The 18,099-nt window shown below is 41.9% G+C and overlaps 1 protein-coding gene across 5 annotated transcripts in view; it reads right to left on the reverse strand.

The window, feature by feature from the left end:
• The window catches only part of CILK1 (ciliogenesis associated kinase 1), a 59,481-nt gene that overhangs the window by 10,127 nt on the left and 31,255 nt on the right, over positions 1-18,099 (reverse strand). For all 5 annotated transcript variants that reach the window (XR_006717268.1, XM_045498537.1, XM_045498540.1 and 2 more), the window contains 6 exons: positions 17,962-18,083; positions 16,879-16,958; positions 7,225-7,357; positions 5,934-6,105; positions 3,766-3,933; positions 1,201-1,521 (listed from right to left, as the gene is read on the reverse strand). Coding sequence is in view for 4 of the 5 variants with exons in the window: in XM_045498537.1 (XP_045354493.1) it covers positions 1,201-1,521; positions 3,766-3,933; positions 5,934-6,105; positions 7,225-7,357; positions 16,879-16,958; positions 17,962-18,083 (996 nt within the window). In the remaining variant the exon portion in view is untranslated. The remainder of the gene's footprint in view (positions 1-1,200; positions 1,522-3,765; positions 3,934-5,933; positions 6,106-7,224; positions 7,358-16,878; positions 16,959-17,961; positions 18,084-18,099) is intronic.

Genomic DNA, 18,099 nt, shown 5'->3' on the forward strand with positions numbered 1-18,099 from the left:
AATACATGCTGCTTCCAAAGTTGTGGGCTGGGGTAAAGCGAACAGTCTCACACAGTATCTCACAGCGTTGGTTGGGAGCCAGCACTCAGTGAATGAACACTAGTTAACAGAAAAAAATACTACTTTTGCATAAAGGGTTAGAAAATTAGACTCGCAGGGGTGCCTGGGGAGCCCAGTCGGTTAAGCGTCTGATTTCGGCCCAGGTCATGATCTCACAGTTTGTGAGTTTGAGCCCCAAGTCAGGCTCTGTGCTGACAGCTTGGAGCCTGGAGCCTGCTTCGGATTCTGTGTCTCCCTCTCTCTCTGCCCCTCTCCTGCTCATGCTCTGTCTCTCATTCTCAAAAATAAATACACATTAAAAAAAAAAGAAAGAAAGAAAGAAAGAAAGAAAGAAAGAAAGAAAATCAGACTGGCAGACAGCATTATAAAGCTAACCAGTCACCTGATACCCTGGGTTATTATTGAATCTAACCCAAACTGTTTTCTTTTGAGCACCAGCCCAAGAGGAGAAGAAAGATCTGGGCTCAATTAACAGCCCAACATTAACAGCATTACTTGATGGCATTAATAGGAATAATAGTATACAAATTTTATTATAGCACTTTGTGGTTTTTCAAAACATCTTCACAAGCAGCAGGACCTTTGATCCTCATGCCTGGTCTGGTGGGCAAGATAGGCATGATGATTTTCCTTTTTCAGACGAGGAAACTGAGTCCTCAGGGATTAAATAATAACAGTGACTAACATTTATCAAGTTCTAACAAAGTGCTAGCTACGATTTTAAATTCTTTCAAGTATTAACTCATTTAGTCCCCAAAAGAATTGTTATCAGGTAGACAGCAATTGTTATCTTTGTTTCACAGGCAAGGAACTGAGGAGCAGGAAGGCCAAGGAAACTGCGAAGGGTCACAGAGCTAGGAAACAGCAGAGCGGAGACTGGAGCCTCTGGCAGTGTGAGTGCTGTGCGGCTCTCAACCCCGACACCACGGTTGCCTACCACGCGCACTGCTATTAACAGGCACAGCCAGAACCTGAATTTAGAACTTCAACTCCAAGGCCAAAGCTCTTTTCACTATCCCATGGTATTACAAAGATACATTTATTATAATTAGACTCTATGCTGAAAAAGAAAACCTTCCACACAATAAATGGGGTCAGAGGAGGAACAGGCCAGACAAGGCTCACTAGCAAATCGCTCACCGACTGAGGATTTTTGGTATGGAGGGACGGGAAGAGCAACGGGCTTGGCTTGTCCTCTGGAAGATGGTTCAGGTGGTCTGTCCTGGAAGCCTCTGTTTTGTAGGGGTACATGAGATGCTGAGGGGGCTGGCTGGCCTGATGCTGTCTCGAAGAAATCCGTGTGTGTGGCTTGGTTGGGGGCTGGGCAGGTGGGATCGGCTTAATGTGAGGAGGTGGGCCTGCCTTTTCCAGGACATCCTTCTGTGGTTTTCCTGAATCCTGAAGGCTCTGTGTGGTGCTGCCCAGCGGATGCCCAATCTGGAAGTAAGGATATCGAAGCGCCTGGAATAACACATAGGGCTGCTTTAGGAGGAAAGTCTAGCCGGGAGGACTGACAGCATCAGGCTCACTGAGCTACATTTCATGGGACCATTTTACTACAGTTTCTTAGCCTAACCCAACCAGAAAACAGCATCTCGAATGTGTGACATTCTTTATGATTTTCCTTATCTAAAATATAAAATGTATACACTTAAAATTATTTGGATAAAGCAGCCAGTTATACTGCCATTACCTTTGCTACTTCTGAAAAGTATTCTTGCTCAACATAGATACTGGCTTGGTAACTTATTTACTATGTGCCTTAAATATAATGTTTCACCTTTCTGAGCCAATGTGCTCAGCTCACAAAAAGAAAAAAATAATATAAAACAGAGAGAGCCAATAATCCTGGAAGACTGAAGAAGCAAGTGTAAAATAAGCAGGTACATTACCCCAGGAATGCCAAAAATGTAATACAGATATAGTTAAAACTTGCCTCTCAAGAATCACGGACAAACCTTGTTCTTCTGAACAATCCAGTTTTCTAGATAGTCAAGGGATAAATCTTAAAGTGCTGGGGTTGATAATTCTTTCTGAAATATTCCCTGTATGCCCTAGTTTTTTTGAATGGAAATCACTGAACATAACATAACCCTTCTTGATGACTCTGAGACATAGTTATAAACATTTGCAATTATTATATGTAAGTGTAGATACAGAGGCCAATAATACAGATACTCTGGTACTGATCTTAAACCCTGGCATCTAACTTGAAAAAAAGCTCAACCAACTGAGCCACCCAGGTGCCAATGACACTATTCTTAAAAGTACACATTGTTCTCTTGGTTCCTTGTTACAGAATTTCTTCTTTTCTTTTTTCTTTTAAGGTTATTTATTTTGAGAGAAAGAGAGAGAGAGAGAGTGAGCACAAGCGACCTGGAAAGAGAAGGGGGGGAGAGAGAGAATCCCAAAAAGGTTCTGCTCTGTTAGCGCAGAGAGCCTGATGTGGGCTGGATCTCACGAACCATGAGATCATGACCTCAGCTGAAATCAAGGGTCAGATTCTTAACAAATGAGCCACCCAGGCGCTCCAGAATTTTTTGATCTCTTGGATACAACCTTTAAAAAACTGGGTTCATCAGAAAGCTTTTCTTCTGCCCTCAGAATATTTGTGAATTTCATCCCCTGAAGTGCACTTCTGAGAGCTTTCCAACCCCAGCCACCCAAAGTTTTATGGTACCAAATTATGCCTCTTTCTTTTCTGAGCCTTTGGAAACATGCTTTTCTATAATTCTTTAACCCCCAACTATCATCTCTCCAGTGAATTCTACTGTCACATTGGTCCTATCTTCACATGTCCCTGTCACTTTTGTTTGGCCAAATCATCCTCTCTATTAGAACTGGTCACCTTCATCATTCTGAGCAATGTAACTCGCCAGTGAGACAATTAGCAAACTTAAGCCTTGCAAGAGGCACGGGAGTGGTTGAAGCCACAGCATTACCACGCCCCTCTGGATGCATTTTACAATCTAAGACAAAGTGGCCTGGGGGAAGGCAGATTGAGAAAACAGGAGGTATGAGGCCAAGACCTATCATCTGCATGAAGGAACTGCAGTTGGTTGTACTATCTGTACTAGTTACTGGATGAGTGACTAGGGCAAACTGCTTATACTTTCTGAGACTCAGTTTTCTCACTTACACAGTGAAAACAATAACACTTATTTCATGGAATCTTCATAGGGCTAGAATCACGTAAAAACTAAAGCATCCACAAACTCTAAAGTGCTATAAAATGCTCATGGTGGTTATCATCCCAGCTCTATCTCATCTGTTGTTCTGTGTCATCTGTAAAAGGAGCAAGTTGGATTTTACAAGATATTTTCAAATTCCCTTTCAACGACCAGTACTGCCTTAGAAGCAAAGTGCTACATAATCTTAACTGAGAGAGAATATATTTGAAAACATTCTCCAAAGAAAGGTAAATATATCTGTTTGTTTTCATTTCCATGTATGTGGTGAAAATAAATGTATGTGACATAGAGCTATGCCAATTTTCAAGGCCACTATATTGCTTAAACCATTAACTATATACAGTGAGTTTCAAACTATTTTATGTTTTTATGTATTATACACCATTAATGACATTCAATATTATTTTTCACCCATAATACCAAATAAAATACTTCCTATGAGATTGATAAGAATTATTCAGAGTCAGATACGAACTTAATACGAAATGCATCAAACAAGGAAATGGAAGAAAACCTGACTAGCTGTTGGCCGTTTCTTGGGATCCCACTGAAGCATGTCTCTCAGGAGTTGAATGGCTTCACTGCTAGCATTTGGAATCAGGGTCTTTAAGTTATTGGGTACGCACTGGGGCCAGCGGAAGTTCATTGCACTTGAAAGTTGGTAGCCTTCAGGCCAGTCGGTCTGAAACAAGGAAGAGAAAGAAAATGTTGCTTAGCTGATGTGTTGTGATAGTTTACATTCCGGTACACGTAGCCATAATGGAAAAGCAATCATATCATTATCATGTTCATACAGTGAGGCACTGTGTGTGTGAAACCCAGGGGGATGCTAATGGAGAGACTACAAAGAACATGAAGTCTGGGCAACAGTGGAAAAGACACTGAATTTGCCACCAACTTGTTTTATAACCTTAACACGAGATGGTTCAAATTAGTATTTTCCTAATTGTGTTCCATGAAACAGAGGTTTTAGAAACTGCTAATGAGAAATTTTGCAAGGGGGAGGGGGGATAATAAAACAAAACACCTTGTCTCCAACTAAATAAATTTGTGATACCCTACATATTACAATATCCCAATCTTGAGGATTCAAAATAAATATGCTAAGAAGTCCAACAGTAAAAAAAAAGCTGTTTCACTCAGTCTAAAGGTCTCCACTGCATCATGCATCATTCCCATGGGACACTAAATTTTGGAGGATATGACAGAAAGTGATGAACAAATAATCTTCAAGGTCCCTTTTCTAGTTCAAACACTCTTATTATTTTAGAAAACACATGCTGGTATAATTGCTTTTATTTTTTGTAAGGTAAAGTGGCACTAAGGCTAGATTATATGATTTATTCACTTAGATAGTTACTGGGTGCTTACTACATGCTTAGCCCTTGTTGGGTATCCAAAAATAATCCAACATAAATCCTGCCCTTAAGGACGCCGCTGTCCAAAAAGAGAAAATGAAACATTTATTTAAAAACACAATAATTCAGAGAAAAAAGTGATCACGGTCACAAGCGAGGTACAGGCATCCAGAAAAGGGAGAGATTCTAGCAGGAGACTCTGGAAATCTTGAAGACGTGGCACTAAAGATTCATTCAAACGATCAAAAAATTTTTGAGGGTCTGGTTTGTACCAGTAATGGTGCTAGGACCTGGGAAAATAAACACAAGGCAAAGCCTAGCCCTGGGTAAGCCTATGGTCCAGGGCACAGAGATGTACACAGACAATGATATTACAACATGGAATACAGCTGAAATGGAGAGGAGACTACAGCAGGACGTAAGCAGTAACTTACAGGACGTAAGTTACTGAGGAGCCTGGAAAAAAGAGTGAAATTAGGTCAGGTGAGACATTCACGCCCGTGTGCAGAGCGCGCCTGCGCAGAGCTCGGAAGTGGGGCGCCACAAGAGCAGAGCCCGGAGGGCGCAGGTACCACATGGGAGAGAGGCCATAAGAGTGAAGAAGGCTGTGAGGTGGGGACTCAGCAGATATTTTTAGCAGGGAGGTCGGAACCAGGGCTGACGTTTAGCTAGGGGAATCTGGCTGCAAGATAAACTGGGGGCAGGGCTTGCGGCGAAGAGGCCCCAAACACAGGCGGTGGGGCAGTCACGGCTGGCCTGCGCTGGCGGTAGTGGAGCTCCCAGGTGAGAGCTGGGCATGATGCGGCGGCTGCTTGCATGAGGGGAAGAGGAGTGTAAGAGAGAGAGAGAGAGAGAGAAACTCAGACCGAAGGCTGGCGTGCTGGGATTACGTGGGACAGTGGGCACAAACGGGCAATGGGGGAAGGAAGATAGCCGGGAGTAGGCAAAACACAATCTGTGTCCGATGTGTTGAGTCCAAGGTGACGGCGAGGGCGGGAGGAAATCTCACAGTCGGGTAAATACATGAATGCAGTTAAAAGGAAGGATTTCACTCAGGAGACTTCAGAACGGATGCAGGAGTCATAGCCATGATGATAAGAGATGGTGGAGAGAAGAGCAGAGGGAACCATAACACATACACTGAAGAGCAGGAGGGACGGAGGCAGCTGCTTCTGCAAACAAGGGCAGGGAAGGATCACTGAGGTGGAAGGAAAGACTGCAAGACCAGCAGGTGATCCACGGGGCCAGAGCTCTCCCGGGTGCAGGAGAAGGAGCAGGAAAAGCTGCTAGCTTTAGCCAACAGGACTTTGTTCCCTAGCATTACCTTTTTCGGTGTCCCCAACAGTTGGCAAATTTTGAAGATGGTGTCAATTTCACTGGCCCCAGGGAAGAGTGGCCTGAGGGTGTACACTTCTGCCATGATGCAGCCCACTGCCCAGATGTCAATGGGGGAGCTGTAGTTGGTAGACCTCAGGAGCACTTCTGGAGCCCTGTACCTGGAGGGACAAAGGAACTGCTGGTTATTGCTTCTCCAGGCCAGAAGTTCAATGACACACTACAATCAATTCTCAGTGAAAAGCATTCTATATTTCCTTTTTTAAGTCTTTATTTATTTATTTTGAGAGAGACAGTGCAAGCAGGGGAGGGGCGGAGAAAGATGAGAGAGCGAGAATTCCAAGCAGGCTCTGCATTCTCAGTGCAGAGCCCGATGTGGGGCTCCAACTCAGGAACCAAGCGATCATGACCTGAACCGAAGTTGGACACTTAACAGACTGAGCCACCCAGGCGCCCCGACCTTGTTTCTAATTTCTGTCTAGCTCAGTGTGGTAGGTGGACTCAGGAAGACTTGGTGGCTGCTGTGGATGCTGTCATATACTAGGGCTTCTCTGTTTCATGGTATTTTCACTGAGCATTTCTCTCCATGACTCTTCTGTACAGCATCCTTGAGAAACAGTAAGAGTGAAGAAGAGAGAAGAGATAACATAAAACTTGTTGTCTGTAGGCCACTTCTTGGTCATGGCCAGCTGCTTAAATTCTTGGGGTCTGAAAGTTTTAACAATAGCAATTAGCTGCTTTTTTCGGACAGGTCTTTGGAGAATCTTCTATACAACTCTTCTAGGAAATAGTCTTTCGCGAGGGCTATATATAAAATATTATTTATATCAGGGGGAATTATTTACAGCACAAGCTTTTAAACCTGGTACAACACCAATATACCTACAAATATGTGTTTCAAATTGTACTGTTTTTGTCAGTGAAGATTTAATATTTGTGACATTCAAATTATCCTCAGCATAATAGTATATATTTTTTAAATTTTTAAAAAATGTTTTATTTTTTATTTTTGAGAGAGAGAGAGAGAGAGGGGGAGAGAGGGAGAGAGAGAGAATGAGCAGGGGAGGGGCAGAGAGAGAGGGAGACACAGAATCTGAGGCAGGCTCCAGGCTCTGAGCTATCACTGCAAAGCCTGACATGGGGCTTGAACTCACAAACTGTGAAATCATGACCTGAGCCAAACAAGGTCTGACGCTTAACCAAATGAGCCACCCAGGTGCCCTATAATGGTATATTTTTAAAGAAGTGCAATTAAATAATTTTGAGGAAAGAGTATTTACCATCTGGTGGATACATAGTCTGTGTATGGGGGTCTTGATCGGATCTCTCGGGCCAACCCGAAGTCTGCAATTTTCACAAGTTCTGGGCCCATGCAGAGGAGGTTCTCAGGCTTTAAGTCCCTATGAAAGAAGCCTGTGGAGACAGTGGAGAAGGAATCCAAATGCACGTTTGCTCCCACATTGCTCTTTGCAGCTGTATTTCTCTTTTTGTAATAGCTGTAACTTGAAAAGTAGCCTGGAATGACACTGAAGGCTCTATGCACAGGACTTCTTTCATTTCCCACTGATGAATTCAAAATGTAAAACAGTTCAAAAGCTGATCTTCATAATTTCTTTTTTTTTTTTTTCCAAGAGAGAAAACAGCTTTTAAATGATCAAAACTCAGTTGTGGGCTGAGAGAACTTTGCAAAAAGAAATTGTCACTCAAGGAAAAAAAAAAAATCATGCCTACCCTGGCCAAGTCAGCCAGAAAGAATTTGAGATTAAAACTGTTTCAAAAGACAAAAGTCTTACGAGTTCTGAGAGTTTATGTCACAAGAAAACCACAAATGCAATTTTTGATTAAGGAACAAGAGATCTGAGAATATGACCTACTCATATCTGAGATTCTGGTGTGTTGCAACAAATGTTTAAGTGTTAAATGCTTATTATTTGCCTAACGAAGGAGAAAAGGTGTATCTGCAGCATACATTGTGAAAGGCAAAGACAGCTCATCAAATGGGAATCCTGTCTCAGTTGCAGCAGAGTTTTGGGGGTGTGTGCAGGTCATTCAACACGCGAACCTCCAACTGTTGCACTCCAACACCCACTGATCGGTGATAAATGCCTCTGAATAAATGCCTCTGAAAACCTAAAACCTTCCACTTGTACAGAGCATCATTGACAGAGACATCATTCTATGTGACTCTAAATCTCACTGGAACACAAAAACTGGAAATACAACTCCGTGAATGCTGCTGATGGTGTTATTTGTCCTGTGCTGTCATTATCAATGTTGTGAAAGGTGGATCCCAACTAGCACATTATGGGAGTAATCACCAGCCAGCACAGAAGAGCCACACTATTCCTTGACAACCTCTATGCTAAAAACGCTCAGATCTACATCTCTGATGTGCCTTTCCTACCCTTCTCTGGACCTGCGTCTCCAACAGGGTATGTCACTGTCTCCCCCCATTAACCTGTTCCAAACCACTTTTCTCCTCTCCCAAATCATCTCTCCTTCCCAAACCTTTCGATAAGATATCCCAGTTTCTTGTAGTTATATTGGATCCTTCCCAAACAGCCATGGAAATATGTTCTGTTTCTCACCCAAATATCTCCATCTGACCCCTCCTGCCCTTTTATACTCCTTCCTCCTAAATCTTTGCTTTCCTCATCCATCCCTACACTGCCACTTTCTGGTAGGCCTTTCTCACCCCAGCTTCTCTGGATTACTACACTTCCTGATAATTTAAACCCTGTCTTTCCCTTGTCACTGACACACACACACACACACACACACACACACACACACACACACAAAAGCATCCATGACTCCTTTAAGTTATTTAAGAAGCTTGAACTCCTTTCAGTCTACCTACAGAGATAGACTTCTTTTCTAATACTTATCACCAGTATGTGTAAAGTGTGTTCCAATCACATAAAATCCCTCATTTCCTTCAGGTTCACTGCGTCTATTCCCATTAACAATGTTGTACGCTTGTTCCTTTTTATCTGTGTCAATCCCAATCTTTGCCATCCTTTGAGATCTGTTTTGAGTTTCCCTTCTTCCAGGAAGTCATTCAAACTATGCTAGCCTTCTTCACTCATTCATCCTACCAATAAATATTCACTGAGGGCCCACTCCAGCCCAGGTACTATGTGAGGTTCTGTGGATTCAGAAGCAACTTCAATGGGCATAGTTCTTGCCCTGGTGGACATGACAGGCTCTCCCTTCTGAGCTTGAGCAGACTCTACCATTTTCAAGTATATTGACTATCTCTCTATAATTAGATGGAGCACTTTAAGGGTAGAGGCTACCGATCTATTTCTTCTGAATGCCTAGCACTGTGGCAGGAGCATGATGGTTTCATAAGGTAGTCTTATTGACAGAACAAAGGACTTCAGTAGGTTTGTAGGGAACATGAAGGAGCTTAATGGAGACAAATCTATCTTGGTCAAGTAGACAGGGACAACAGAGGGAAGACTAGGAGGCAGGAAGTCTCACAAGATAGCAACTGAGAACTGAGAAGAGCAGTGACCCTGAAGTAGTGTGGGAGACATTGAGGGCTCAGAGCAGGAAGTCCTCAGCATGGGGGGAGTTCCAGCAGGACTAAATCTACGAGTCAAGGCTATTTCCCCAAAACCCTCTCTGCTCTAGAGGAAGGGGAAGGTAACTGTGATGTAGTCATACTTGAACATGCACTAGATGTCATGCACTATGGAAAGCAACAGTGTTTTTTAATCAAAAGACACTCCTCTCTGTTCACCTGGTGAAGACACCAGAGCTTGGTATCAGGTCACACTCCAAATGGATGGTATTATGGCATAATGATGCATCTGCAGGCAAATGGCTAAGATGCACAAAATAAATATAAGTACAGAGCACACAGAAGAGGCTGAAAGTGCAGAAGGGATCATATATATTCAAGAGGGCCACAAGTGAGAAGAGGAAGTACCTCTTTTGCACCAAACGACTGCTTCTGTTTTCCATTATCCAAGGCATAGAGAAGATCAAAGGAGTCCTACCTGGGTTAGACTAGAGTAGGCACAGGGAGTTGGCTATTTGCATATGTGTATGCATATGCATATGTGCCTTGTTTGTATGGGAAGAAAAAAAATACATGTATATATTCCATTGCTTCATTCTTTATCCCGCCATTATACCAATGTATGCCTTATGGCCTTCTTCACACCAATTCCTTAAGTATCCTAACCAAAGTAATAGTAAATTAAACCTAATTTATAGTAAGAACCAAACTTGAGGCTATCAGTATACTCAAAGGGTAATGCAGTATTTGTCAAGGATGGCCTTTAAAATGGAAGAAAACAATTTTTTTAAATGTTTATTTATTTTTGAGAGAGAGAGAGAGTGCAAGCAGGGGAGGGGCAGAAAGAGAGAGAGACACAGAATCTGAAGAAGGCTCCAGGCTCTGAGCTGGCGGCACAGAGCCTGATGCGGGGCTCAAACCCACGAACTGTGAGGTCATGACCTGAGCCGAAGTCAGACGCTTAACTGAGTCACCCAGACGCCCCAAAAACAATTTTTGATGCGGATAAGTTTGGATGGCTTATTATCACACAAATTAAAATAAAGATTGTTAACGCACACTAGAGTGGGCAGTTTCTAAGACTCAGCATAACTGAGTCATCATGTTCGGACCCTCTGTTCTTCAGAGCACGCTCCAGCTCCCAGAAGGCCTGACTGTATGCTCCCATCTTGGAACCAGCTTAAGAATGTGCAAAGGCACAAGCAGTTATCAGAGAGTGACCTTTCGTCAGTGCACGCAGGAAGACTTATGTCACCCTGAAAATATATGAACTGTGGGTCCTCTCTTCCTAAACACTCAGAGCCTTAAAAACACACCAGTGAAAAAAAGAAATAACAAACATCATTTTCTTACTGAACAGATGGGAAAAGTGAGTCACCGGAGCTGGTGAAGGTGGGGGGGTGGTTAATTATTCACAATTTTATAAGAATGTACTAGAGCTAATGTACTACTCTGCTCTACTCTGTCCCTCTCAATCCACACAGTTAAATCTTGGTTTGTGGTTCTAGTCCTTTCAAGTCCAGATGGACGCTGTTTCTCTTCTTAGACTCCCTGTTTCTCCTCTATTTGGGTGAAATTATTATTTCCAAACTTATGTGGCATTTTCCTTATAGTGAGTCATTTGTCCTCCAGCCTCCAAGCCCCATGGCAAGCTCCCTCTGCACCCACGTGTAACACCTACCGCAACAAAGTTGCACCTGATCCTTGCTCAGTTCATCCCATTACATCGACTTGTACCGGGATACACCTAACCTCTTGCACTCTGGACCTTGTACCTTGCTTCCACTACAGGTCATGTTCCTGTGAGCACTAACTACCTCCTCCCATCAGTCAAGCTTTATCCGGTCCCTCACTGCTAACTCCTCTTTAATCCTACTAGAACAGATGCACTAATAAAAAGAGAAGCATGAAGATTCTGGTCCCCCGTGTATCTGTCTAAGCGGCTCACGTTCTATAGATCATACTTCAGGCCCAAAACAATCAGAGGAACAACGGCTAGGAAAAAAATTAACTGCAAACAGACTTTTAAAAATGACTAACGAAAACTGTATTTGTCAGCTGACATATGCTGTTTGTTAGACTGTATTTGAGTATAAGCCTTTTATAACTAGAAAGCATTTGTGAATATATCTGTAGAAGACCTAGCCTCCTGTTCTTTCCATTACTAAATTAGCTATTATTAGCCTTATACCGATGAGTTCTATTCCTTGGTAACTAAAATTATAAGACCCTCGTGTCATGTACATTTATTATTCATCTCTATTTTGACAAAACATTATAATTTCCATATGAGAGGCAATACAGCATAGTGATTAAGTGTGGAGACCAACCGGGTTGCCCAGTTTCAAATCCCAATTCTGTTCACTGTCTGGCAGATCACTTAGGCTCTCTGTGCCTCATTTTCCTAATCTGTAAAATAGGAAAAAATAGCCTCTACCTTAAGGGCTTGTTTTGCAGGACCAAATTCGTTAATTTTGCAAAGCTCATAGAGCTGTGCTTGGCATGCTGGCACCTTGCGAGACCTTGTCATTATTAGTAGTATGAATCCTTTCATTTTACCCCCCAACAGGGGGGTGGGCAGACACAGCTGCATTTTTTGCACAGAAGAATGAAGGCTTATGAAGCTAGTCATGCACTTCACCTGTGAGGAGCTAGTGCTAAGCTCTGATCCAGTTCTTAGCCAGGTACATGTTCTGCTGATGTGTGCACTGGAGCTTGCAACAATAAGCCCACTTCTTCCTCTGGGCTTCTGATTCACAATGGAAATGCTTACAGCTGGGTCATTCAGACATCATGCAAAGGCCAAGTGCTATCAAGATAAGAATCTTCCTGTTCAAAACTGCTTGGCTTCCAGAAGACAGGAACAGACCTTCGATTTAATTTCAGGGTACCCCATGCCAGTCGAATAAAAGAGGGATTTTTCCCTTTCATCCTGGCAGAAACTGTGTTGTGCTTACTTTTCATTAACAACCCTTGGGCAAGGGAAAACATCCAGCCACAAAGAAGGCTTTCTCTCCTCCGCCACATTCTGTTAATGATGAACCTGATATGAATATATGGAAATAACCAGTGAATACCTAAGTACTCTGAATTTATGCAGTGCGCCTTCCTGCTGTGGAAGCTGTAGCTTCACAGATATTACTGATTTAAACCTACAATGTTTTCCTCAAGAAGGCCATTAGGACAGCAACACACAGAAAGGCCAAGGGCTGACTCAAGGTCATGCAATGCAAGGCAGTAGTGAAACACAGAAGCAGAGAACCACTTCTTAGGGCAAAACACTGTCGTCCAAGCTAGCTAAGGCATTCTTGATTGCTTGCACAGGTAAGTGTGAGCTGGATATTTGTAAGGGCAGGTCAAGGATGAAGCAAGGCTTGCATTAATTATTTAATTCTGACAAAGTACATATGCTTTGGCATTACTCAATCAGTACCAAGTGGAGTCATGTTTTCATTCCCTGGGGCGGGGTGGGGGGGGGGGGAAGTACTCAGTGACATGAACTATGGCCATAGCAACTACCTGCAGCGCTCTTCTCCCCTCTCAAAGGAGTCTACTCTCTAGGGGCAGAATGCACCTTCTCACAGTGAGAACAAGCTAACAAGACAAATCTTACAGCTGATTTAGATGATTTTTTTTTCCCCATTACTGGAGGAAAGGGATAGATACTACGGAGTTACATGTGCACTTAACCAGAGTCAAGTCAATACCACATAAAAACCATTATACAGTTTCTGAAAATCATGTATCAATAAAAATGAAATCAGACCTGTAAAATTAATATCCATCCCACCTACAATTATTATTGCTATTTTTTTCACCTCTTATTCCTTTGTTTTCCTTGAGAGAAGATGGGTTTTTCTAGTGAAGCATGGCAAATAGGCACAGATATCTGAGCTAATCTCCTCCCTGCTTTGTTGCAGTGGAGTCTTTGACAGGGCTTCAAACCTCTCTGAGCCTCAGTTTCTTCTTCTTTGGAAGGAATAGCTACCATCTGTCCTTTCTAACTAAGAAGTTGGCAAGGAAATAAGAAAGGTGACAGATGAAATGTTATTAAGCTCAAACTAGAACTGGGCACTCAACAGCTGGGGAGAAGTGTCCACAAGAATATTTGGTAGCAGCAGTGGTGCTAAGAGCAAAGGTATTCTGACTTGCTGCATGAACTGAGCCTTCCCTTGCACTGTCTTCATACGCAATCCAAGTGTCCAAGGAGTGTGAGAGAAACAGAGTGCAGAGCTTCAAAGAGCTGTTGTGTCACAATAGTATCTGGATGCTAAATTACAGGATACAAATATGTATTGCATGTGCACACATTCATGGGCATTTGTGGCTGTGGATGTGTGCATGTGTGAGTGTGTGTGTGTGTGTTCATTTGATGGGATTAGATAGAGACCCAGGTAGAAGGCTACAAGTTCTTTCTGGCAACAAATACCTGAATCTCATGAAAAGCAACCAAAAGGAAAAGAAGGGAAAGCCAATGAATATTAACTTTCTTTTAGGTCCACTTCTCAGTTTCCAGTACTGAGCAAACAGCCCAGTAACTCAGATGCTATGACTGTCCCTGTGTGAAAACATTCTGGTTGACCTTTCTCTTTTGAGAATCTAATTTATAGTAAAAACCAAAGTAAGAACTTTGATCTCTCATCATATCCTTTTCCCAGGCTCTTAAACCTAGTAAGTTACCCTTCTCCCCCTATTTGTCCCTCAGACACCATACCAGAAGTTTTTCATGTTTTGCAAATTCATGCCATCCTTCATGAATCCTGGTAACTGAAGGTTCTATCAATGCCAACAGATCAGGCTGACCTCCCCCCCGCCCCCCGCCACACACACACATAATTATTTCTCTATTGTAGTAAGAATATTTAAGGTTTACTCTCTTAGCAACTTTCAAGTATATACCACAGTATTATTAGTTATAATCACAACACCATACATTATATCCTTATTCATCTTCTAACTGAAAGTTTGTGCTTTTTGACCAACATCTCCCTACTCTCCCTACCCCCCAGCCGCTGTTAACTACCATTCTATTCTCTGTCTCTGCAAATTTGGCTTTTTTAGATTTCACACATAAGTGATATCATGCTGTATTTGTCTTTCTCTGACTTGTTTCATTTGAACATGATGTCCTTGGGTCCATCCAAGTATTATCAATTATAATTAACCTATAACATTGTGTGGGAAATTCTCAGTCATTATTGTTTCAAATATTTGTTCCGTTCTTTTCTCTCTTCTCCTTCTGGTATTCCCATTACATGTATGTTTCACCTATGTAGTTGCCCCACAGGTCTTGAGTATTCTGTTCTGGGTTTTTTTTCCCCCATATTTTTTCTCCTTGTTTTTCAGTTTTGGAGGTGTTTACTGAGATAGCCTCAAGCTCAGAGATTCTTTTCCTCATCTGTATCCAGTCTACCAATAAGCCCATCAATGACATTCTTCATTTCTATTACAATGTGTTAGATCTCTAGCATTTTTTTAATCCTTTCTAAGAATTTCCATCTCTCTGCTCAAATTGCCTGTGTGTTCTTGCATGCTGTCTACTCTATCCATTAGAGCCCTGAGTATTTTAATCATAGGTGTTTTAAATTCCTGGTCTGACAGTTTCAACAACACTGTCATACTGAGACTGGTTCTGATGCTTGCCTGTCTCTTCAACCGTAATTTTTTGCCTTTTAGTGTGCCTTCTGTTTTTTTCTTCAGAGCCAGACATGTTGTGCTGGGTAGATGGAAGTGCTCTAAATGGGCCTTTATTAATGTGTTGGTGAGGTTTGAGGAGAATGAAGAAGCTCTGGGGTCCTATGATTAGGTCTCAGTCTTTTGGTGAGCCTGTGGAGGCTGACCTTTTACTAAAAACTTTTTACTGGAATTGGTTCTCAAGTGGACTCAGTCTTGCATATTACTCGATTATTCAGTATGTGCCGAGGCTGACATGGATTTGCACAGATAGCCTCTCTGTGTGTTTCATTTAGTCTCTAACCAAAGGACTACTTAGAGGGGAAGAGGGAGGCTGGGAAGGATCCCAGGTGACCTATGCCACCAGCTGTGACACAATGTCTTTTCTACTCACTGCCAATTTGTGTCAAATCTGTACCAACTGTATTATCAAAGGGCTTCCACCCAGGTTCCTCATTGGGTAATGAAACTCATCTGTTGGCGCAATATTTGCAATGGCAACAATATCCTTAGGCTGGGGGTGAATGGCTTTCTGCCTGTGCAAGATCAAATGCTTGGCGCATCTGTCTATAAAGTTAAAGTGACTTCAGATGACCCCCTACAGAACTCTTGGCTACACCAATGGACACGTCCATCCCATGGCTTTGTGTTTATAAGAAGGTGGGTCTGCGTCCAGTTAGTGGCAGAGATGTAGTAACACCCCAGGTATTTGCTAGAAAATATAGCCTCAAAGTCATTGCTACTCAATACCTTTCAAAAGCTCAACCAAGAACAATAGTATTTATTGGAGAATTTCCTGAAGGGTATGTGGCCATCCATTCCTCTAGATATTCTAAATCTCTCCTTGAACTATCCAGACCATCCCTACAATGAATCATACTGGGCCCCATTAGAACTGTTTTCTCTGATCAGGTGATGTAACTGGCCTAGAAAGAGGGATACAACATGAAACTGCTCTATGTAACTTGTCACTTCATTTTTGCCATGAAGTCACATTACATACTGTCACGTCTATAAGGATCCACGAGAGAAACCTCTCTGGTCTTAGTTCTAAGAACAGTTCCGCTTCTCTTGGGCAACTGGATTGTTTTTACCGGATTGGGGCGGGGGGAGTGGGTAACTATGTTGGATGCAGTTGGTCATGTTTCCCATTTTGCTCACAATGCTCAGAATTAAATCTGTAGCCTGCTTCTTTTACTAATCAGAACTTGCTGACATGCATTTTGCTGATTAACTCCCCCGCTCCCCCCAGCTATATCTACACCTTGTTTTGTCTTTGTCTTTCTTTGCTCATTTTTAATTGATTTTATTTTCCTGTGTTGAATAAATTTTGTTAGACCATTTTTTAATGCTTTTGAACAAACTGAAATATATTAGGAAAATGAGAAGCCACAGCAAAGCAGCAGATTAAACATAACACGTGAAATTTCTCTGAATTCTAATCTTAGGTTTCTCATTAATACACCAGATAATGAGCAGGAATAAATTTTAGATCTATGACAAGCTTAATGTTAAAGCCTAAAGAATAAGAACACACAGACATGACAAATAATGAGAGAAATTCAGAAATCAAGTTATGAAAGATAATGTATTCCAAAACCCACTGTCAGCCTCTCAACTCTTTCAGCCTTTTCTGGGAGTCCATTACAAAAGGCCCTGATGCTTCCTGTATCTTCTACCTGATGACAACATTTCACTGCTATTAAAAAACACAGTACTCCAAATCACCTACCGTGTTTGTGAATAAATGCAAGTCCTTGTAATATCTGATACATGATATTCCTTATAGCAGATTCAGGAAACAACTTATTTCTGTATGGGACAGAGGAGGAAAAAAGTCATAAGTCTAGATTTACATATGAATCTGAATATCCTGTGTTCATGTTCTTTTGGTTATATAGTAAGGTTTTAAGAAAACATTTGTTCAGACACTAATCTGACCAGATCCTCTGATAATAAAGACCAAAGAGAAACAACCATTTGTCCACACAAGATGGCTACCTTGTAAACACTGGTGTATTGGTATATTGGTAATTAGTATATTCAGTTATGTTACAAAGAAGATTAAAAATCATAGTAACCACCCCCTCCCCAAATCCCTCCAATCTATCACATAAAAATCTTCTCTCTTCATAATATAAAACAAAACTTCAAAAATTTTAATGGGGACAATCTGAGGTCTTCCAGATAAAGTCCTTATGAAACATAGTGGATCCTGCCATATTCCCTTGGTTGGGCAAACCTTACAGCTTCAGTGTTGCTAGTGACAACGAGGATGGTATTTGTTCACCGAATCTACGCAGAGAAGCTATGAACGGCACTCACTTGCCACTAGAAAAATATACCCCCAGGGTTCTACATGGTTCACTTTCAGAGTTAAAAATGACCATACCAGGTGAGTTTTTTATTAGTGTCCTCTTCCCAATACATAAGCCCCTGAGCACTATAGCAAGAAAGGAAGTGCAGTCAACCTACAAGTTTTCAGTGGAGGTCTCAAAATAAACAAAGCTGTCACATCCTGACCTGTAATTGTTCTGCCCATGTTTCCTTGTGGGAATGAAGGCTGCAGAGGACCTGTTCAATCTGAGCTTCTCTGCGTGAATAACCCACCGAAACATGAAAATGGCTGCATTGAAAGTAGCTTCTGTGATGCTATCATGAGGCCTCCAAAGCAGGAATGTGGGTTGGGCCCCTCATCTAACGGGCAACTTTAAACAGTGAAGCCTAAGTAGCACGACTGCAACAAACAAAAACAAAAAGAAAACCCATCCACTTTGCAATATTTATTTCTAAAGTCACGATGACCAGACTGTACCTTTCTTTAATGAGCTGGTAAAGATTTTCCTTCATGTACTCGAAGATAAAATAAAGATGATCATTTTCCCTGATAACTTCTTTTAATTTTACAACATTGGCGTGGTTGAGCTTCTTTAAAGACTAAAAGGCAAGGGGG

The sequence above is a fragment of the Leopardus geoffroyi genome, chromosome B2 (genome assembly GCF_018350155.1).
Source record: "Leopardus geoffroyi isolate Oge1 chromosome B2, O.geoffroyi_Oge1_pat1.0, whole genome shotgun sequence".
NCBI classification, from domain to species: Eukaryota; Metazoa; Chordata; class Mammalia; order Carnivora; family Felidae; genus Leopardus; species Leopardus geoffroyi.